At 42.3% G+C, this 23087-nt stretch overlaps 2 protein-coding genes across 2 annotated transcripts in view; one reads left to right on the top strand and one right to left on the bottom strand.

The window, feature by feature from the left end:
• LOC134071777 (collagen alpha-1(XVIII) chain-like) overlaps nucleotides 1–11918 on the top strand; it is a 34693-nt gene extending 22775 nt beyond the window's left edge. The window contains exons 17-42 of the mRNA XM_062528619.1: nucleotides 8–112; nucleotides 314–382; nucleotides 691–717; nucleotides 815–913; nucleotides 1197–1232; nucleotides 1425–1511; nucleotides 1679–1711; nucleotides 1965–1991; nucleotides 2167–2226; nucleotides 2634–2708; nucleotides 2875–2910; nucleotides 3209–3262; nucleotides 3485–3556; nucleotides 3802–3876; nucleotides 4492–4522; nucleotides 4723–4776; nucleotides 5077–5111; nucleotides 5314–5439; nucleotides 5828–5975; nucleotides 6338–6402; nucleotides 6861–6989; nucleotides 7122–7151; nucleotides 7310–7843; nucleotides 8433–8630; nucleotides 9080–9195; nucleotides 9464–11918. Of these exons, the coding sequence (XP_062384603.1) occupies nucleotides 8–112; nucleotides 314–382; nucleotides 691–717; nucleotides 815–913; nucleotides 1197–1232; nucleotides 1425–1511; nucleotides 1679–1711; nucleotides 1965–1991; nucleotides 2167–2226; nucleotides 2634–2708; nucleotides 2875–2910; nucleotides 3209–3262; nucleotides 3485–3556; nucleotides 3802–3876; nucleotides 4492–4522; nucleotides 4723–4776; nucleotides 5077–5111; nucleotides 5314–5439; nucleotides 5828–5975; nucleotides 6338–6402; nucleotides 6861–6989; nucleotides 7122–7151; nucleotides 7310–7843; nucleotides 8433–8630; nucleotides 9080–9195; nucleotides 9464–9665 (2523 nt within the window). The 3' untranslated portion in view covers nucleotides 9666–11918. The remainder of the gene's footprint in view (nucleotides 1–7; nucleotides 113–313; nucleotides 383–690; nucleotides 718–814; nucleotides 914–1196; nucleotides 1233–1424; nucleotides 1512–1678; nucleotides 1712–1964; nucleotides 1992–2166; nucleotides 2227–2633; nucleotides 2709–2874; nucleotides 2911–3208; nucleotides 3263–3484; nucleotides 3557–3801; nucleotides 3877–4491; nucleotides 4523–4722; nucleotides 4777–5076; nucleotides 5112–5313; nucleotides 5440–5827; nucleotides 5976–6337; nucleotides 6403–6860; nucleotides 6990–7121; nucleotides 7152–7309; nucleotides 7844–8432; nucleotides 8631–9079; nucleotides 9196–9463) is intronic.
• A 116-nt stretch (nucleotides 11919–12034) lies between these two features.
• Nucleotides 12035–21529, bottom strand: slc19a1 (solute carrier family 19 member 1). Its single transcript, XM_062528474.1, has 7 exons — nucleotides 21450–21529; nucleotides 20088–20743; nucleotides 17221–18013; nucleotides 15993–16185; nucleotides 15418–15559; nucleotides 14873–15083; nucleotides 12035–14325 (listed from the first exon to the last, which is right to left on the bottom strand). The coding sequence occupies exons 2-6, from the start codon at nucleotides 20361–20363 to the stop codon at nucleotides 14883–14885; spliced, it is 1605 nt and encodes a 534-aa protein (XP_062384458.1). The 5' UTR covers nucleotides 20364–20743; nucleotides 21450–21529; the 3' UTR covers nucleotides 12035–14325; nucleotides 14873–14882.
• Nucleotides 21530–23087: the final 1558 nt, after the last annotated feature.

The following is a 23087-nucleotide window of genomic DNA, read 5'->3' as shown; positions in this document are numbered from 1 at the left end:
ATATAAGGGTCTAGCAGGTGTGAGTGGAATGCCTGGACTCCCAGGTCCCACAGGACCATCTGGACCTTCTGGCCCCCCAGGGCCCCCTGGCCCCCCTGGACAGGTCACCATCGTGAGTTCCTTCATCCTTCATCATTGGAAGTCTACGGACAAAAACTACATTACCCATGATTCTTTGCTTTTTTCTCCACTGGTACCAAGGGAGAATTTCACACAGAATTTTCACTGTAGTGTCACAAGCCTTCATCCGATTTCTTTTGTAGCCATTAGACCATATTAGAGCCGTGAGTCATGTGGTTTTGTGTCTTTGCAGGACCTTAATGGAACTGAAATGACCCTCGTTCCAGGACCAGCTGGACCTCCCGGTCCTCCAGGACCACAGGTGAGCATCCGCCATCACTGTCTTACCCCTGCCACTTGGTTAATGAGAGCAGAGATTGTGTTGATGTAATTGGTACTGGAAGGGATTCAAGAGAAGTTGTGCTGGTCTGATTTATTCTGAAGGCCTCTTGAAATATGCCAACACGTCACTTTTTCTAACTAGACATGGTCAATATAGATGAGAGCAAATACATAATTGTAACTGCTATGATAGAGTGTGGATAGACAAAGTCTTAATTTGTCCTCAAAATAGTTTTTGTTCAGTTTGCCTTTTATATATCCCATATCAAATATATTATTCTCTCACAGGGCCCTCAAGGTATTCCAGGACTACCGGTAAGAGTCCCCTCTAAAACAAAATTCATGTCATGTCAAATCTCAAATGACATTGTAACAGTGTACCTGTGAGTCTGTATTCCTCTTCTGTTCATAGGGGAAAGCTGGATTCCCAGGAATTCCAGGCCAAAAAGGCAGCGAGGGTGAGCGTGGACGAGATGGCTTCCCAGGGATGGATGGCTTCCCTGGAAAACCGGTGAGTAAAAAAAATTAAATAAATAAATACTGGCTGCATTGTGCATAGCTTAAAGGAGAACATAGATCTACAATGTAGATTGTGTTCCATTTTTTTCATAACTCTGTGTGCACTTTAGTAGCACAAAAGCTGCCCAATTGTTGCTTACCGTGTGTTTGTGTTTAACTGCCATTCACCATTTTGATGGAGAGTGCTCTTCAAGAATTTATTTGTGAAAGCTGGGTTAAAAGTAGCACGTTAATGGCTGAATTTGTTCTAATATGCTGTTCCTGTGACATTTCAGGGGGATACAGGAGAACGAGGTTTCAGGGGTGAAAAAGTGAGTGCTGAATTGTTGACCTGAAATTAAAGATAGGGTCACTTTATATGATAGTGATGCATTTGTCTAGATCCTTTTCAGATATTAATTCTGAATCTGAGTCGTCTTGTTCTTAATCATAAATTCATACTGTGTGTGTGTGTGTGTGTGTGTGTGTGTGTGTGTGTGTGTGTGTGTGTGTGTGACCTGTAGGGGGACTCAGGCAGGGACGGGGGTCCACCAGGGCCTCCTGGGCCTCCAGGACCACCAGGGGAGATTATCATCCCGAATATCGGAGACGTGAGTTCATGTACACTCACACAAACACACATGGATGTACAGTGCACACACAGATGTGAGTGCACACACTCACTGTATACTAAAAGGTCTATTGCTTCACGTGTGTACACACAAGTAGTATCAGCTGTTCACAGTTTTGGTCTGATATTTCTGCAATTACTTCTCAGCATGACGGAGCTATTGGAATTCCTGGACAACCGGTAAGAATATTTGGATGGATGTATAGATGGATGGATGGATGGATGGATGGATGGATGTATAGATAGATGGATTGATGGATGGATGTATAGATGGATGGATGGATGGATGGATGGATGTATAGATAGATGGATTGATGAATAGATGAACAGACAGATGGATGGATTAAGGATTATGTGATACTGCAAAAGAAAAAAACATTGTCAATTAATCACTCCATCAATGACAGATTTACTTTTTGTCGTTGTTTTCTAGGGTCAGCCTGGTCGGGCAGGTTTCCCTGTAAGATTTCTTTTTTACCCCTAGATTCTAAATTCCACCACTTTCAAATACAGTAGGCTACACTACAATATAATTGTTACAATAGATCATTCTGGAATAGAATGAGTGTGAAAATAAATTGAATGAGCTATGTTTAAGAATTAAACACCTATTTGTATCTCCCATTCTATGTCAGGGTCCAATGGGACCAAAAGGAGACAGAGGGACCCCAGGGCAGCCAGGTGTCCCTACTAAGGTAAGACACATACTGTACCGCTACAGTTAACTGCCATGAGGATGGTTCCAGGCATGTGAGACTATTTACCAGACTTGCATTATTCATATTGAGGGGTATGGAAGAAGTAGGGATTTTACTGGAGATCTTTGGAATCTTGCTGATCATGCTGAATGTTGAGTAATTCATAAATCATATTTACAAGTGGTGGTCACTGGAGGGATGGTCAAAGTTGTACTTCAGCCTCCACAATCTTGCTACAAGTAGTACAGCATACTAGCTTGATATCAGTATAATGATAGCAATTAGTATAATGACTATAGTATAAAAGTATAATAAGATAAGTATAATGATAGCAATGAGTGTGGTGAGTCAGCCATTATCAATGTCTAAAATATTGACTCAGTTGTTGATACTGTTCCACACAGGGCCAGAAAGGAGAACCTGGAGTGATTCTGGCAGCGGATGGAACTCCTCTGTATCTGGGTTTGACCGGGCAGCCGGTAAGTAGACATACACTGTGTCAATTATTTTCCTTAGTTGTGAGTTTTGCTCTGCGTGTGTAATTATGGTCATTTGATTAATTCAATGTGTAAATAAATAACAATGTATGACATGTGAATTGTGCTTAATGTATAGATTTCTTTAACGTATGGCTGATGCTTTTAGGGAGAGCCTGGACAAATAGGGCCATCTGGACCTCCGGTGAGTAGCATGTAGAGTGGGAAATGGTTGGGAAATACTGTCCTGGAAAGTGTATGATGAAGACTTGCTATTGTTGTTACATTTAAAGTTGAGTGATATTTAGCAGACACGACAGACTTGTAACAGTGGAAATCAAGTCCGGGTCAACCGATTGTCAGTCGGTGACGTTATCTGTTGCTGTTGTCGTTGTAGAAAAATTTAGAAAAAAAGGTATATTGACTGATATCTAAATACCTTCTTTGTGCATTTGTGTGTGTGTGTGCGTGTGTGTGTGTGTGTGTGTATGACATATCTTTAGGGTATACCCGGCCTTCACGGACTGAAGGGGGAGATCGGGATTCCAGGCAGACCGGTAAGCACATAGAAGGATCAAGTGCCTCTGTGCAGAATGTTTATGGGACCAGCCTGCAGCCTGTTTCATTACCAGTCTGGGTATTTGTCTTGTGGAAGCGGATTAAAGTTCATAGCCGTAAGGAGGCAAATTCGTGTCATTCTTCAAAATGACTCATTTTCTGACGTGTGTGTGACGTGTGTGTGTGTGTGTGTGTGTGTGTGTGTGTGTTGCTCGATTCAGGGCCGCCCAGGTCTGAACGGGCTGAAAGGAGAGAGGGGAGACTCCGGTGGTTTTGGTGGACATAGCTTTCCGGTGAGGGATGCCTATATTACAAATGCAACACAATACAAATGTTTATACTGTAGGTTGATACTGTTCATTTTCAGATGCATTTGGCCAACCGAGTTAGTACACACAATGACTTTGGCCCCTCCAGTGGTGTCTTTCTAGCATTACAGACAATATATCTAGACTGTACACATTACAGTATTTAGATATTATAAAACATTTATGATTCAGCACACGTCACATCATATCCCATCTCACCTTTACTCCAGGGTCTCCCAGGGCCTCCAGGACCTCCAGGGCCCCCGGGCCCCCCAGGGCCTGTTCTGTCTGTGGACGGATTGCTTGTGAGTCGGCATCAAAAAAACATGCTTTCGTTATAATAACATTATTGTCTTAGGGGAATGGTTCTATTTTTTGTTAATATATTGTTATTGCTTTCACATAAAAAAAAAATGTAAAAAAAAATGAGGGGGGGTTACACTTTACTTACAGTGCTGGTGGACTGCCTAAAACCCCCCTTAGCTATTCTAAAAGTGGCTTATTGCTTTTCTAAAACGGTTACTACGTCGATAGCAAGATTTCATGAAACAAAGTCACAGCAACGAAAAATGTAACAATGTATGCATACACTGTAGATAATCATTCTTTCGCCAAGAAATATATTTTCTCCATATGAATGGTTGCCATGCAACATCGAGACGCACCTACTCTAACTTTTGTGCGAGTTGTGGCAGCGCATGACTATAGAACGAAATGCGGTCAAGGTGTATGTTTGTGCTGGACTTTACAAGGGCATCGAACACGATTCAGCCAAACACAATCAAGGACCGGAACTATCCGTTTTAGAAATGTAAATAAAAGAAAAAACAAAACATAGACTACATATCATGACTTCAGAGACACAAGGGGAATGGTTCTTTTATAGGTTGGTCATCTAATGGGAACTATTTTCTTTATAGACGCATGGAGATCCATCCCGGTATCATCCAGGTAAACAAATCATTGTTGGTCTTATATGGAATCATTTTGGAATGACTTTGTGAGAAAAGGATGGCTCACATGGAAACCTGCTGAGATTGCTGTCATTGAGAGTGCCATTAAAGGAGTCTTAGATTGCAACCATTGAGTGTCCGATATTGGTAGAGCCTTGTCTAGAATGGCCATCATCACACATGATCTCTCCCCTGCAGGCCAAAAAGGAGAGAAGGGAGACCGAGGAAACCCCGGCATTCCAGGGTTCTCAGGTAAAGGCTGACCTCCACACGCAGGGCACACCCACAGACTGGCTGTGAGAGGTCAACTAAGGTCACAGGTTTAGCTCAGGGAAAGCTTAAGACATGGGCTACTGTTATTTACTTGACATAAGTCATTTTGAATAAACTTGATGAATGGTAGGATTATTATGTAAGGGCTATTGCCCATTCCAGCTAGAACAATTACTAACAGGGCCGAAGATGTAGTATTAGAATACAGCTATGTAGGTAGGTGATGTCTTACAATATTCTAGTGTATTAACCAGGTGTTGTATTTTCCTTTGTCTGCAGGTGGCACAGAAGGCTTTGACTCCTATGCTCTTTTGGTAAAAAGTTTGAAGTGAAAATATTCTACTATTCTATTTTTTTTATATAGAACAATGAAAGGGACATGGTGAAAGCTTCACCACGTCACAGACAGCAGTACTCTTTCTCACAAGTCTCTCTCTCTCTGTGTGTGTGTGTGTGTGTGTGTGTGTGTGTGTATGTGTGTGTGTGTGTGTGTGTGTGTGTGTGTGTGTGTGTTAGACCCAGCTGAAAGGTGACAGGGGAGATCCGGGTATGAAAGGAGAGAAGGGAGAGGCGGGTGGCGGAGGGTACTATGACTCACGGTACGGCGGAAGCGCTGGGCCTCCCGGTCCCCCAGGACCACAGGTACGGATCCGAGTCTCAGAATGCAGATCCTAAATCCACATCCACCCCTTTACCTTAGTCTCTGTAAAAAGATGAAAAATGTTTGTAAAATTGTATGTAACATTTTACGAATAAATGAACAATTATACAACTGAATGTTTATTTTTCACTGTATGATGTTGCAGCTATGTAAGTTTAGCAATTCAATATTTAATCATTTAAATGCTTTTGTTACCCATGTTGTGTTGATTTTGTGGTTCAGCTCGGCATCAGCCTGGGCTGAACCCTGTCTTTTTGTAGCACTTTGGATGCTAGCAACGAGGTAGCCACTCAATAGCCTCTGTCACAGCACTACCTGCTGACCGCTATCACACTTAATTCAGTCTTCCCAAAAAAACTCTGTTTTCAGGGTCCAAGAGGAGAATCCATACGGGGTTCCCCAGGCCCCTCGGGGCCCCCAGGCCCTCCAGGATATGGTCGCCCAGGAATCCCAGGACCTCCAGGGCCACCTGGTCCCCCGGGGAGCGGCCTACCTGGAGCCCATCGAACCTCTCCAAGTGAGGCCGTCCTCCTTGCTAACAGTAGCTCTAGTTCTAATTCATGCAGCACAACTCTTGGCCGGTCAGTTATTTCTGACAGAGCGTCTAAAGGGACAAAAACATTTCAGAAACGTTCAAATACAGAGCAGATTTCGTGTCTGCACCAGAATCACGGAGCCCCTATGAAATTATGGAGAGAAACGTTTCCGATGTGCACTTGCACGTGTTCCCCGTAAAGGGGTCTGTCATGTCTAATCAATGAACGGCTTAAGCACAAAACATTGTTGTAGTTGTGTTTCCACATTATTTCCTCTTTTCTTTATGGGTAGATAAAAAAAATAACCTCATAAACTAAAACAACGTGTTCTCTTTACCTGCAGCTGTTAATGTTCCGGGTCCCCCTGGCCCACCTGGGCCTCCTGGCATCCCTGGGTTAGGAGCAGGGGTGAGTATGGAACACAACTCCAACAGAAACATGGTTCAGAGAGGGACACAAGCTCCACAAGGATGACCATTGGTTCAAGAAGAATAAGGGATGATCCGCACTCCAGATAGCTCCTGGATCTCCTCCTCAGATTTTGTGAAAGTCTGAGGAAGAACCGCACAGCTCAAAATGTCACAAACAAAATAAAAACAAACTGTGAATGATAGGTACAGTATTTGGTGTGTGGATCATGCCTTATTCTTCCTGGATACTTTTGTACCAGGTCCAGCACCATTCCAAGTTTTTTGTCTGGGATGTGCATGACCTTACACTGTTTCATTGGGTGCCTAGTCATGAAGCATGGACCTAGTCCCATTCCCATCTCCCAGCTATTTCACTCTAGAAATGTGTCAGTGTCAAAAGACAGATGCATGGAGACACTTTAATCTAAATCTGCAGTCTTGATGTGCTCTTTGTAGGTTATGATTCTGAGGACATATGACAGCATGGCCTCTGCCTCAAGACAACAGCCTGAGGGGACCTTGGTCTACATCTCAGACAACACAGACCTGTACATACGAGTGCGAGACGGTTGCCGAAAAGTGCAGGTACATTAGAAACAGCTAGATGCAGTTTCTGATGGTCTTGCATCCTGTGATGCAAGATCATCTCTGTAATGTATCTTTATGCCTGAGCTGTAATATCTATGTGTAATAATAATAGTCACTGTCTCATTTCAGCTTGGTGAATATACCCCCTTCCCAAGAGAGGTAAGTTACGGTATTATAGTACTGGTACCTGTGAGACACCAGACTAAACAGATTACCCTACTTACAACAGAACATTATATAAACGTATTAACAATGCATTAGCATAATAATAGTGCACAGTTCATTTTGCACTCATCAGTTTCTCTGGCCATCTGCAGGAGAACCAGGTGCCAGGTGTCAACCCGCACTATCCTCCGGATCACACTGGACCGGCGGCAGGGGCCTCGTCCTCCGAGGGAGTGGCTCCACACTCTGGGGGTCAGTACCCTGTTCTCCCCGAGCCCGAGAACCCTCCCCGGAATGGGTACCCTCTCTATCCGGGGTACCCCAATCAATCAGGATATCCTTACCCTGGGGTGCACGCGGGCACATCATCCGCAACCCAACCGCATCAACCCACAGATACCCAGAGGTACCCCTCCTCACAGCCTGACGGACGCTATCCCAATCAACGCTATCCGGACCAACGCTATCTGGATGGACGCTATCCGGACCAACGCAATCCGGATGGACGCTATCCAGACCAACGCAATCCGGATGGACGCTATCCAGACCAACGCAATCCAGATGGACGCTATCCAGACGGACGCTATCCGGATCGACGCTATCCCAATAGCCGGTATCCAAGCAGCCCAGACCGAAGGCCCAGTGAGCCCCAGACACCGACCCATGAGCACAGGGCTGGACTTGCGGTGAGCACATCCTTCACAGTTTCTCAGAGAGGTTCAAAGAGGAAAGTTGGCCATAGCTACATTATTTATTCAATCAATCTTTTTATTAATAATTCAATAATAGTTCACTGAAGACTGGGCTGAATATGGATTTTCTGGATAATGTACTTGGTCAAAGACCAAGTGACAGGCAGATTGAATTCACATTTGCAGGTCTACGCAGTATACTTACTTCAGCTTCAAGATTTCCATAAGCATTTCAAGATACTGTACGTATCAACATACTTTGCGAAAGAATTTTGACATGAGATATTTTTTGCAAAAAAATTACGACAGCTACTGTATACTAGAACAGAATAAGTAATTGTTCCCAATTATTAATTTAGTTTTAATTATTTAATGAATCAGCCTACTGCACATTACTTTACTGTATACACAAAATTAAGTACATTAGTGGTACTAAGAACTGTTTGGTCCCGAAAAAGAAGAAAGGTCTTATTTTACAAACACCCAATAAAGCACAATAAGACATGTAAATCCTACAGTGTCACTCACTACCCAGAGTTTGGGCCACTCTGATCATGTCCATCTGTGTCATCTTCTTGCACAGCTGCACCTGATCGCCCTGAACCACCCCCAGGAGGGCAACATGAGGGGCATCCGCGGGGCAGACCACGAGTGCTTCACGCAGGCACAGGCCATAGGCATGAAGGGAACATTCCGGGCGTTCCTGTCGTCGCGGCTGCAGGATCTGTACAGTATTGTGCGCAGGTCCGACAGGGAGCGAATTCCCATCGTCAACCTGAAGGTAAGAGGAAAATAGTAGGGGTATAAAGGCATTTGTACCGAACCATTTAGGCTCAATAAAGGATGTGTGTGTGGCGAATGTACTGGATGTAGTCTATGACATTTGCCTTTCGACCATGTTTGAAATTGGAGTTCCCACACAAACATGTTAAATGGCGTACCATATGTCAGTTTAGTCAATTAACAACACTTCTCCAAAATATTATTCCCATTGCGCATCAGCAATATTGTCAGTGAATGTTAGGCTTGCAGTACCTACAGGTCTGTCTGTCAAAAGTCAACAATAAACTACTTCAAAAAAGCTTGATATATGTAAATATGCTGGTGTACTGTATGAGTTATTTATTATAATGGCACATAAATAATACAATATGAATTGTTTGTGTACCTAGGTTTCCATTCCCTTCATTGTGATTTTTTGTGTCATTTTGTCTTGTCGGGACCCATCAGGATGAAGAGCTCTTCAGCAGCTGGGAGTCCATCTTCAGCGAATCAGAGGGCAAGATGAAGGACAACGTGACCATCTACTCATTTGATGGAAGGGATGTTCTCACCAGTGATGCTTGGTGAGTGAACATGTCTTTGAACAAAGTCCTTATGCTCCTTATTCTTCTACTGTAACAAAAACATTCACCTCAGTTCTGACCTTATAAAAGTTTTTTGTGAATATTTGTTTTTTTTGCTAAACTCTACACACTAACCACAAAACCGTATACCAAACCTGCATCAACCACAAACATACTGTAAATTCAATTAAAAACAAACAAACAATAGCACTACAACTGCTGTGATGACGTAACATTGGAGTGGTGGTTTTGCGTTTTGTTTTTGAAGGCCGGAGAAGATGCTGTGGCACGGCTCGAGCACGCGGGGCCAGCGCATCACCGACAGCTACTGCGAGACGTGGCGTGAGGCCAATCACGCCCTCACGGGGATGTCCTCCTCGCTCCAAGATGGCCGCCTTCTGCAGCAGACACAGCGCAGCTGCACCAACTCCTACGTGCTGCTGTGCATCGAGAACAGCTCCGTTGCCTAATCGTCTCGGCAACCGCCTCCTTTCCCCCAAACACCTGTTCCTAGTGGTTCTTAATGCAGGCCACACTACACTGGCCTTTTATAAGATGATGCCATCACTCGTTAACCGGGTGATTTAGAGCATAGAGACATCGGTGGCAACAGGCATTAGTGTATGTAAATCTATCAAGTGTGCTAGTTCTGCTTCCTCGAGAGAAAAAAAAGTGCCTTCACCTCCTGTTAGGGGTTGACTGGATTTAGCCATAGTCGTCCTGGCACATTTAAAACTCCATTGGTGTCTCTTACAATTTAAGTTTTGTGTATTAAGGTTTTATTTTTTAAGTGTTCTTGTCAAATGTCCCTTTAAGATGACCGACCGTAACTGTGTAGGAATGGCCTGTCCTAAATCGATGTGTTTGGACAGATGTCTGTAACATCAGGGGGTTGTTTTGGCTGGGGTCAGGGGTCACAATCACACATTCCAAAACAAAATGGTTGTCTTGGTGTACTCGGGGCCAAACAGCATTGGATCACTCTGTGCTATTCTGTGGGCCCTGTAAGCAGCACTGCTTTAGGCCCACCTGCCAGCGACCAGCGTTTGCAGTGATGTAGTCTAGTGAAATACAGGTATACTACTTAAAAAGCATCAAGATTTCCATAAGCACTTCAAGAAATGCATCAACATACATTTGTGAAAGAATTTTGACATGAGATATTTTTGCAAAAAAAAAAAAAAAAATGTAACACTCCATTTGAACACTGGATAGAAAAAAAACATTCTTGTCCAATAAGGCAGAACTCTCTCACCTGTATCCCCCTACAGGCAACCTTAGCAATGTCACAGTATACCCACTACAGCAAACTAGACTACACCACTGCTTCAATGCCCCAATTTGGGGACATACTTACAATTTCCTTTTTTTTTTTTATCTCAGCTAAAATTAAGGACCAAAATGGCCACTCATACACAGTTACATTTGGTTAGTGCACTGAGTATATTGTTTTGTATGTACTGTATTTGTATACATAGCTACCACTGTCGGAATACAACTGTCACTGAGCCAAGCTCAAGTCCATAAGGAGACCAGACTTATACAAACACCTGGTAGAGAAAGTAGGAGGACAGCAGCAATAAAGCATCTGATATATTTTACCCAATTACGCTTAACATGGAAAACTTTACAAGTATCACCTGTGCTCGTGTTATGTTTTTAGTATGGATTGCTTTATAGGGTTACATGAGGCTCTTTCTGGTTAACCAACGAGGTGATGAACAGGTTTTGATTGGCGTTGTCGTGTTTGTGTGCTTGTGATTTATGACGATGTTAAGCTGCCTTCTGACCAAAGATACAGGGTTGGCACAAGGGCCAATAGATTCGAGGTGCAGACAGCATTGAAAGTGCAAGAGAGAATGACACTATTGGAATGGGTTGTACATGGAAAAGAATGCTTGTTTATTTTTGTACATGTATTTTAATTCACATTTTTTTTTAGAAGAGCTTTTTAATCTTTGTAGTGTTGTTTTTCATATTAACATACTTGCCATTTTGTAGCTTACGCTTTTTTACTCCTCCAGGAATATTTAGATTAAATATTTATTTCTGAAGATACTGCAACCATAACCATAAGTAGGCCTAAGTGTTTTGATGTTTTCAGAGTCACAATTTTAGGCTACATCAGGAAAAAAAGACTTGGACAATCCATACAACTTTACCTACAACCCGCTAGCTTTATTCCTTTTACTTTAGCTTTTTGATGTTATTCGAAGACAAGGGTTTGAAAATATGTATTACAGTTTTGAGTTCAATGAATGGCAGACTAACAACAGTTCAGGCTTAGTGAACTAACACATTCCGCAGTCATGACTGCTACTACTGTTTATGAAAGTGTACCAAAATAAAAGATCTAAAACATGTTGCTACTAGTTAGAAAAACATACTGATTGGTAAGATAATTATAAGCATTTTGTTGATTTTGTTGTTTAATGCTGAGGCTGGATTTCCAGTCGCATCTTTTTGCCACTGTACAGCCCACAGCGAGAATCCAATGTACTGTACCATGCTAATGCTAATCAAGTCTATATAATACACACACACTACACACATTTTGCCGTTTCTATGAGGTCTATTTCATACCCAAAACTTTAGCCCACCATGTGCACTGCCAAAAAATGTGTGAGACTATTTTTCACCGGTCATTGGTAATCATTCACAGTTTAGAAATGTATGAGCTTACTCCAAGGCACTGTAACTTTTCTAATAAATGTTTTCCCACATTTGTTTGTCTTTGTTTTGTTAATTTATGCATTGCAGCTCATTGCCTGCTATTTGAGACTTCCAGTTTATTCGGAGTGAGTGATGAGTGGAAACAAATAAAATATTTGGCCCCAAATCATTAATCAAAAAGTGTATTTTTCAAATTTGATGTTGATCAAGAGTAAAAACAACACGGGTACATTTTGCAAAAATGTATTTGATAAAAAAAAAAAAGAAAGAAAAACAGCAATAGTACTTCCACAGTTATGACTCAAAATCATCCAGAACAATATTAGTATAAAACTCAAGCATAAAAAAAAAATCAGTTTAGGAAAGAAAAAAAACATATACATAAAAAGGATCAGCTGCTTCATCATTTGTTCTAGATCTACATCCCACACAGATAACATCTGAGTTAAGGTAATATGTACATGTCATTCTGCAGCTACATCATGACATTTCAGGTTACAAAAGCCAATACAAATCACTTATGCCCCACCAAGGCTGTAAACTGCATTTGAATATTCTATAACATAGAAAAAAGCTGTCATCTGTAAATGATTTATTTTCAATAGTAATCAGTAAGTGCACAGTGTTCAGTGACTCGAGTGCTGACGTCTCAAATCACATCCATGGTGGCTTCCCTAACCAGCTAATGGTAGGGAAGCCTAAAACTCAACTCAAAGCAGAACTACAATCTCTCAAATTATGTTTATCTATCAATGATACAGTGTGACAAGGCGCAATCACAGTAATCTGATTCCTTAGCTTCCCAAAGGACTTATTCCACAAAAAATGATAAAAGTGCCTTTTTCAAAATCTATCAGAGAAGTGCAGTTGAGTGAACATTCCTATGCATTTCATAGCTTCCTATTTCAGTTGCATGAATCAGTGAACATGACATGAGAACATTTTTGGAAATCTTCATATTATTATTATTATTATTATAGGATCATGGCACTGGTGTGAAAGTGTTCACATGGGCCATAGACACCACATCCTAGTTTGAAGTTCTGGTGTGTGTACCGGTAACCCTGTAGAGACGTATTGGACAAGTTTTCCTGAAGTGCTAGCTCTAACTAAGAAAAAAAATCACTGAGTAGTCAGAGTTATTCAACAAATTACATTATCAATCAAATGAAAATACAATAGGAGTGTCGCCAATTTGGGAAAGACATTGTCAGCAAAAACCCAGCATCTAATGGTCAAATTCTAATGATAAAAAAGTTATCTAATAAAACTATAACCGGAAGCATTTTGTTGCATTGCTAGGTACCAGCAATCAGTGCAGCAGCATATTAACTGTTGACATTCTACTCTGTCCAATGAATCCATGTGTTGTGATCACAAATTAGTCATCACTCTGACTGATCGGACACCTCCCCCTCAAGGAGAGGCCGGCAGGTAGCCTACATGCAGCATCCACCACAACCCTCACCAGCATTAAAACAGCAAGCCACATGTGCATGACTGGACTAATTGTGCCATATGTGCCACAATACTGACAATGACCATGTTGAAGGCTGGTTATTCAGTAACATTTCTTACATGTGTTTCCTCTGAAAAATGCTGATTATATACAAGTACTATAACCCCTCCACTGATGGCAAAGAAGAAACGTACCAACGCTTGTGTTTGTTTACACAAGCAGTAAAGACTATAGATACAGTATGTAGTGCATGGTTAGACAAAGGCTAGCTTAGGATGATAAATGTCGACAGACATGTCTATCTGCTACTGAACAGTTGTGGACTTCAACCTAGAAGAACATTTGTAGTTAACTACCGGGGGCGCATGCAGAGAATTGTGCCACAAAAACATTTGGTCCCTCTACGGAAGCGTGGTGTGGGTCCTTAATTGAAATACATTTTACATATCCAGATGGAATGATCCTCCATTTCACTTGGCACTCAGAGATTAAAAAAAAAATAATAATAATAAATACTGTACTGACTTGAAGTCACCTGAACGTTTCTCAACGCTCCACAGCAGGAAAAAGGATTGTTAAAAATCCTTCCAACACAACTTGAAAATCCTCCCAGCACAACTTAAAAACATACCAACAAAAAAACTCAGAGTTAATGTCTTGAGCACTGATGTATACGTCACTATACAACACAAGGGTAACATAACAGAAAAAAATGTCTCTGAAAGTGAATAGTGTGACAATTCCAAAAACAATTCACAAATAATGTGTCCTCTGAATGGGCTAGAAACTTCTACAAAGTGAGGTTCAAATTGTTACATGTGTAACAACTATTTATTAACGGATCTAAGAGTTCGTGGCACAAGGCACTTCTGCAGGTGAAGGATCACTCTACCTTTTCATTACTGTACTGTATACAGCTGTACAGTAAATCCTGTGCAATCTGTTAGGTAAAGTCGCCCTCTGTATCAGCATCAACTCACAGTCACAATATCTCCCACCTGTGAAGATGAAAAGTAAACAAATAACGATGGTTGTTAGTTAGATCAACCAAGAATAACGTTTGTTTTTTCTCTCCTATTTTCTGATCCATCGATCAACTAATAAACGAGACATTCATAACCTGGTTAATTGTCTAAAATGTAATCGTCCAGAACAGCAGAAGAAATACTATTTATTATTCTTTGAAAAACTATTCTGAGGAAAAACAATATTGAGATTTTAAAGACTACTGTAATCTCGTCTGATGCATTGAATTTAAAGATATTGGCACAGTAAGCATGTGCTCCTATTAGTGCTAAAAAGTGACTGAAAAAGTGACTGAAACTAATACTGTATGTTGAAAATGGCCTCCAAAGGGATAATCAAGAAAAAATTTGTGGTGCGCACATCCAAAAACAGGTGTTGGATCTAGCCTGAGGCTCGAAACATAACTTCTGATGAAATAAAATAATTGAAGGGGAAGCAAATGCGCGGACATTCGAATGTTCGAACCCTGCTGTTATACTCCAAAGGGATAATACTATTTCCAAGGTCAGTGACCGGTACCTGAGCTTGCTCATGTTTTCACCCCACCGCCATTAGACAGAGGCTCCGATTCTGCCGCCTCGGACTCCATGGGGCTCATGGCTGTGGGCGGGACTTCGCTGGCAGCCCTGCCCTCTCTGCGTGTGTTCCGGTAGTGTCGCGTGATGACCCAGGCCGCACTCACCAGGTAGGCCCCCGTCAGGACGACAAAGAACGTGAAGTACACGAAAAACTACAAAAAGAAAGACACAGAGAAAAAAGGAGCTTCATCAAGCAGTCACTCCAACAATGTTCACACAAGCCTTCCAAGGAATGACGTTTCGAATCCAACAAGCTTAATTCTGGGCCTAAATCAAGCATTTCAGTGTCTGAAGTAATCAAAAAGCTTTGAAATCGTTATACATACAATATATATCTATTTTAAAATCTTAAATCGCCTTGCCCATGCCTGAAACCCGAGCAAGATTCATCCAACACAAAAGTGGTGGTGCACACATCTGCATTGTGAATTTCTAGATATGGCGTGAAGGCTTCATCTGGGATAGAAAGAAATCAAACTCTCGTACCTGTGACTCAACTGGCAAAGCAAGCCCTCGTTTATCAGAAATAATGAGGGTGATGATGGACTTGAGGATGGTTCCGAGGAAAGTGTTCACACCGAACACAAGGGCACACAGCTCCTTAGTCAGCGAAGATGCGATTTGGAAACTGGAGAATGAGAGTCAGGGGAAAAAATCTAAATATAGAAAAGGTGCCAACATCAAATGAATGGGAAAAATAGCTTGAAAAAAATAAGGGACTACAACTGTTACAATATAAATAGTTCAAATAGATTTCAGCTGAATTTTTCAAACTTGTTCATGAGCACAGGACTTGCCACAATCCTAGTCAAATGAATTCAGACAGGACTGCTTCATAGTTAATCTTGCACCACCTTACTTTCACATCAGTCACCTGACAGCATCATGATGACTCTAGTCAACTCTTGGAAACTTATTGCCCCCTGCCAATCATTAACAGGATGGCAGGATTGTGTAGGCTAGTGCGCACACGTGTTATAACTGTACCTACGCGTTGGCATGCAGGGCACTTGGACACTTGTGAAACCTGTTGAATAAGCGAGAGCACTTGCGAAACTCACATGGCGATAGGAACCAAGAATTGGTAGAAGCCTCGGAATAAGATGTAGGTGACGTAACACACCCAGATGTTCTCCGTGCTGCCCATGACCAACAGGAGGGCGGCCATGACGGCCGTGATCCCGCCGATGACCAGCTCTGACCACAGCTTCCAGCGGATCTTCAGGTAGCCGGCCGCAAACGACGTGATGGCCCCTGAAACCATCATTGCATCATGTTTACATTACTATATTCTCCAAAGTGACCCAACTACTGTACAGGCAACTGCAGCAACTCAAGACTAAGTGACTTAGAAACAAGCAAACAAGCAAATGCACTCAAAACTTAATGAAGGAGAATTCTACACATCAAATCAATATAACTGCAGGTCATGCAGCGATAAACTGACATAATAGCGTTAGAGGAAGTGATGTGTTCCAAGGTCGACTTGGGTTTATATGATCATTTGAAGAGACTTACATCATCCAGTCACAGCTGAGCTGCAATTCAAGATAACACCCTGAACATAAATTGCAAGGCCTTGCCGCTAACATAACACTACTACACTAAGAAATGTGTGGCAAGCAACACATTCTTATTTCTACTTAGACACTTTACTTGATATTTCTGATATATTGACTAAACCATTACCACACTGATCTGCGATTGACTAGTCTAGATTACAGCAATATCGCTTTAAAGGGAAAGCTCAGAACATACTTGTAACTGAAAACTGCAAACCGCAGTGGCAAACTAATGAATCAAGCTGTCAAAGTGTGGCTGACACCAGCATTCCCATAAGACAGGTGGTTGTGGCAGTAGTTCCAGCATGGTTACAGCTGGGTTAAACTATCTTGGCACACTGCACTGAGGTGATGTTCTGATAATCATAAGTGGTGATCTAATCTAAGACAAACAGATCCATATTTGTGTAACTCACAAACATCAATCATCTTGTAGTGGCTCGAATAAGAAGGTTTCAGGTTTAGCCTGTAGAGTATCTCATAATTCTGTCAAAAGAAAGGATTTGCAATTCGGATCCATACTGGGTCATATATTCTAATCCTACAAATTGCTCCTCATGTCCCCTGTTCTGTTGCGTGCTCACAAGAAACAAACTATAGCTTGTGCACAGATTTCAGGAGAACAGAGAGCATGATGGGATTTGTTTGGCTGATATGGTCAAATTATCAACAACCTTAAAGCCAAAATAGCCGACTGTTCCTTTAAAGCACCTCCTCACCGTCTCACCTAGTAGTGTGGAAGCTGCCTCCACGCCGCCATTGTAGACTTTGTTCTCAGAGGAGGGGGCGAGCTTGTTCCACAGGGTGTGCACGTAGAAGAGCACCAGGTAGTAGCCGGTGGAGTTGAAGATCCACCACAGGCTCCAGAGCCGCAGGTTGGGCACTCGCACCACGTTCCTCAGCTCCTTCAGCATGCTCACAAACACAGAGTTCTTCCAGGCGGAGGAGGGGGGGGACGAGGGGGGGACGAGCGTCGCCGGCTTGCCGTCGGGCCGCATCTGGGCCAACTCCGCCTGGGTGGCGGCGCCGGCGGCCGCCGCTTTCTCGGCCTCCTCGGCGCGCCAGCTCTTGTTGAAGAACAAGCTTCGGGCGGGCCAGGGCAGACAGGTGGACAGCAGCAGGCCCAGGCCGACGAAGCCCAGCGAGACGGCCGAGAGCGTGGCGTACGTGATGTCGCCCAGCGACACGCACAGCTGCCCCAGCACCGAGCTGGCGAAGACGCCCAGGAGCACGCACGTGCGCGAGTAGCTGGCCACGCGCTGGTACTCGGACGGCGGCACCAGCGAGAAGATGTAGGAGGAGTAGGCCACGCGCGCCGCCATGGTGATGCCGTAGAAGAACTCCATGAACTGCATCTCCAGCAGCGTGGTGCCCAGGTACAGCAGCAGCCAGATGGACACGTGGCTCATGCTCTGGAGCACCAGCACGGGCTTGTAGCGCAGGTAGTCCGTCAGGAGGAACACCGGCACCAGCACCACCATGTACGAGTAGGACAGCACCGGGATGATCTCGTTGGTGACCTGAGAAAGGGCCACAACAATAACAACTAGGTCAAATTTAGCATGTACGAGTAGGACAACACCGGGATGATCTCGTTGGTGACCTGAGAAAGGGCCACAACAATAACAACTAGTTCAAATTTAGCCTCGCTGAGCGGACAGAAGGAACTGTGTCAACAACACTAACACTTATCTGTGTTTGTCATAGCAGCTAACAGTAAATACATGAGATGTGATAACACAGAGTTGTGCAACAAGTATCTTGCAATAATCAATTGATATGTCCCAATAAGGCAAATGCCAGGAATAAGCGTTCCCACAACTGAGTTCTGTTACATAATTTGTGCAATTTTGGAAATCTAATTAAAGTCTTCTTTTCCACACAGTGCGAAATACTGCATCAGAAGCTGACATTTCCAGCCCCTCCAGGACCTGCTTGTACTGGTCAGACCAGTACCTCAATTCAGAAAAACAGACACACACAAAGTAAATTTTAACCACTTAAGTAATTCTCTCTACCAAAGAGGGGCTTAAACCTCAAAGAACAATCCAACTGAAATGAGTCAGATGGGGTTTGTGGGGAGAACAAGGCCCTCTGGGTTCATACTGCCTTTTTGGCAAAAGATTAAATCAGGCCGGCGTTGACCCACTTCAGAGGAATGTGAACTTTGGTCACAGTGAGAGCCGGCCACTGGCCTGCAGCTGCCTGGGGCCAGCTCATGCTGTCGTGCGCTGCCAGTCAGCCACCTCAACACATAAATAAGCATGGTTACCAGTCCAGCTGGGCAAAGAAACACATCGGAACCAACCTGTTGTTTTGTTGTTTTTTAAGAACCAGGTCTTGCTTAACCAGTTAAAAACAGGCTAATGGTAAAACAATTTATAGTATGATTATAATAAATGTATAAGCTAGACTGAATATAGAAAAATGACAAGCCAATTACAGAGGAAATATATTCTCATAAATTCAAAATGAACGTCACCAGGCCTAACGGAAGTTGATATAGTTGTCCTAGAGTGGCTCATTGCAAAGTACCTTTTGGCAGTGTTTAGTAACGTTAGACTCTGTTACCAAAATAGCTTGGCACAAATAAACCTTGAGACAAGATTGTATCATGTCAAAAGAAATAAATAACATACATTACAGTACCTAACCTACCAGGCAGAAGAAAAACTGTATAACTAAAAATGAGGCTATTTCATGAGTCACCATTTCTGCTGAAGGTGTTTCCCTTAAACGATGCAACATTGATGTCACATTCATAATGGCAAGTGGATGGTACGTCACAGTTTTTGTCTGCAGTATATCATTCATAATCAACCGCTTATCTGTTTATCAACTGTTTATATTTAACTAGTCATCTGTGTAGTGCTGTGTGCACCACCTCAAGGCATAAAGGTTGTCTTGGCTTTAATTAATCCTACTGCTGGATAATGGGATTAAAAATGGCAAGTCTCTTCCAGTTTATGAGCAATGTAAAGCTTACATGAAGAATGCAGTAGTTGCACACCTTCTGTCAGTCACTCTAATAATCTGTTCTGTTTTTTAGGATTATGTTCTGAAAACTGCCTATTGTGTTCACTGTTTAGACATGGTTATCTGTCTCCTGGTGCAAAACAGGAAGCATCTTTGAATGGCCCTCCATAACTGTGCCACTGCAACATAGTCCAATATTCATGGATTTCATCAGGTCCCTTTCCACAGGTGTATTAATCAAGCACCATGTAGTCTGCATTGATAATTAAGGTGCTTGATTTTATACACCTGTGGAAAGGGACCTGATGAAACCCATGAATAGCACAGCTAGACCAGCAAAGGAATGCTGGTGCTTAAAGGGAAAAGTTACATCACAGCCAAGTACTCAGTATACTCCAGCTGTTTCTTCCACACTTCCTGAATTTGTTCTTCCTGTTTGTTCTTTTGTTTTTAAAACATTTTACCCACGAAAATCAGAACGCCGCTACAAGCTTCTTAAGACCTTTCATAAATTGTCTGATGTCTGTATGATTTACAACATGCTGCATACGACTGAGCAAGAAGGAGCAAAAGAACTGAACATGGTGATCCTTGTGGAACACCTGGCAGATGGCTCACCTCCTCTTTGGTGAAGTTCTTCTCCATGCTGAGCAGGTATGGCGTAATGAAGGGCTCCCCTGGCTTCAACTGAACCATGAAGCCATAGAAGCAGAGGAAGATGACAGACCACTTCCAAGCCCGCGGCGGCATGCCATTCTGAGCCTCAGGGTCGGCCTTGGACTCGGGAGGCGTGGGCTGAGGCTCCTCATGGTCCGGTAGGTGCCCATTCTCCTCTTTGGCCAGCGACTCTTCACTGTCCTTCACGCCATCTCCACTGGCCAAGCTGTCTACCATTTTCTCAAAGGCCACAGGATCACAAGGGGTTTGACCAGGGCTGTCTGTCTGTCTGAAACAGCAACTATGTCTGAGTCCAAGTTTGAGAAAAACGAATGTGTGATTCAACAACTATGCTTCTGAATTTTGAGCAGGTAGTTTCGAATGAGTGCAGTTTCGTGAGAGATCATCCTTTGTGGTGACGATGGCTATTGCTCTCAGTGTTAAACATTGTCAAGACTTGTGAAGACCCTTTTATAACAGACTGAAAAGGGGGTCACACTAGTAGTCCAACATGTTGTTCTATATGACAGAAGGCGTTAACCTTTGTTCCTCTTCAGAGACCGACAATGATTGAAAAGAACTGAAGCAGGAGAGCACAGCTGGAATTCAATATGCAGCTGAAAGACAAAACAAGAAGAAAGTTTAGGTCTGTCCGGTTGGGGCTCATGACACCTGGTCACTCTGGAGTGGGGTAGTGGAGGGGTCTAACATTGATCTTGAGGTGCATGCTTTTAGCCAGCCAGTCGACAGCATATGACTTAATTTGTTTACTTACACACACAAAAGAAAAATATCAATAAATAGCATCACCTGCGACAAAGACTGCTTTGCTGATTAAGATACTGTAAAACAGTCACGCACGGACAACACAAACTCTAGTTAACTTTGACTCGACGAACAGCGAACATACAGATCTGCTGAGCATTCACATAACGAATAACTCTGTTCAGCAAGTCACGTAACGTTAAAATGCAGCTACAAACATTAACAACCAGCTCAATAACAACAGTTGAATAACTGTCCTGCACTAGACACGTGGCCCCTAAAAGTACAGATGCCAACTAGTTAACGGACATACGAACATCAACAGTGAACATCTGTTAAACTATTAGCACCATTAGGTCAGTTCACCTGACAAACGCAGAATATGATTCCTAAACCATCAAAATCTCAACAGCTTAAAAACTTAAAGTTAAATTGGTTTTGTGAGTGTCTTCAAACATTCACGTTGAATTACTATTACAGAATACAAGGATTCGGGACACAGCTTTGTGCAAACTATAACGTGACTAAAAACACTAAACGAATAATCTGAAGTCTTACCTGTCAGCAGCACAGTAGTCTTTGTGCTCAAATCAGACTGTCTGCAATCCATGTTGCATGCATCCAGTCCTGCAGCTGCGTGGAGCCAGCGACAATCAGGCCGCGATTCGATAATCTTTCAAAATAAAAGTCATGACTTATTCATGTGTTTTTTTTTTTCAATTACTCATTCATTTATTGTGTTTGTTACCAAAGAAAAAATAAAAACGTTGAAAAGAAGCAAATAAGAAATGTGAATGGATAAAATACCTTAATTCTAAGAACCTATCACAGCCTAGGGCTATGGAATTCAAATGGTGTGGCTCTGAAAACAGTTTGCATGGCTATTTGAAAATGAGTAAAATTAACATGTACTTTCAAACAGTTCATAATTACATCACCAAGGATCATATAACAGTTCAATTCCCAAGGGGGGGGGGGTTCATAATTTACATCACCAAGGATCATATAACAGTTCAATTCCCAAAGGGTAGAGAGGGGATTGTTGGCTACAGGAGCAGTCTAGCACACACTTGTCTAAATAACTTCTTTTCTGATTTCCTTAAAGACAAGGAGGTCAGCTGAAGTAAAAATTTAGTAGGCTGTCAGCATTTCATTAATGTTGAAAATGTTGAGTTATGACACTAATGACAGCAATATACCTGGATTTCACATTGATTGTATCAGATTTATATTGTATCAGCAATTAAACATCATTAACACAATTTAGACAATATTATACCTTAAAAGTGTAAGTTTACAACTCCAATACAGGGCCTTTTGTATCTTTCAAAACCTTTGCACTGCTCAGCATAGCACCATAGGATATATTTTAAAGCCAGTCAGTATTATAATATTCTATTAAAACCAAGAATATTTATAATAGTGGATATTTTAGAATATACCATGAAATAAATATGAAACTGTATGAAAATGTAACATTGCGACTGTATGGTAAAGTTAGTGAATTGTGATTTAGTAGCCTAAAGCTGCAATTCTTTGATTGAAGCTGTATATTGTGCGTGCCTGTTGCTCATATAGCCGGAACGTTTTTAATGCTTTTTAAAACATAATTAGCGAGATTGTACCGCATTGAACGCTAATATTTTGTCACTAGCAACCAAATCTGTCATCTTTCAAATACAGTTGCATGCTCTGAACAAAAACATTCAGGAATTATTTCTACAAAACGGAAACGTGCGTCCCGCCTGGTCGGGATGAATGAAACTGGCATGAGGCTACAGTTTAAAGTTTAAACTAGCCTGCGTAAACCTCAGACAATTTCAGTATTTTACAACACGTGAATGAATAGCCGTCACAAGTTGTTGTTAGCTGTAGGCTAGATGGCACAAGTGTTTGTCACAACAAATTACAAGATGCAGTGGGCTATGCAATGCATTCATAGTAGACGAGTGATTAAAAAAAAAAATGATAAAGCGCTCAAAAGTGTTATGCCGCTCATCCCATACATTTGGTAGATTCAACGGAGAACCATTCCTGTGACAGTCGTCAAATCTAGCTAGGTTTAGGCTATTTGTGTTCGCAGTCACTCTGAGATATGCGTGGCAGTGGCACCTGAATGAGCGTGTCGCCTGTGCGCATATGGGCCAACTCGATTTGAAAAAGTTTATTTTTTTTATGCGTTCTACAGGGAAGGGA

Source organism: Sardina pilchardus, chromosome 23, assembly GCF_963854185.1.
Source record: "Sardina pilchardus chromosome 23, fSarPil1.1, whole genome shotgun sequence".
Classification (NCBI taxonomy): domain Eukaryota; kingdom Metazoa; phylum Chordata; class Actinopteri; order Clupeiformes; family Clupeidae; genus Sardina; species Sardina pilchardus.
This window is presented reverse-complemented; position numbering and strand designations above follow the sequence as displayed.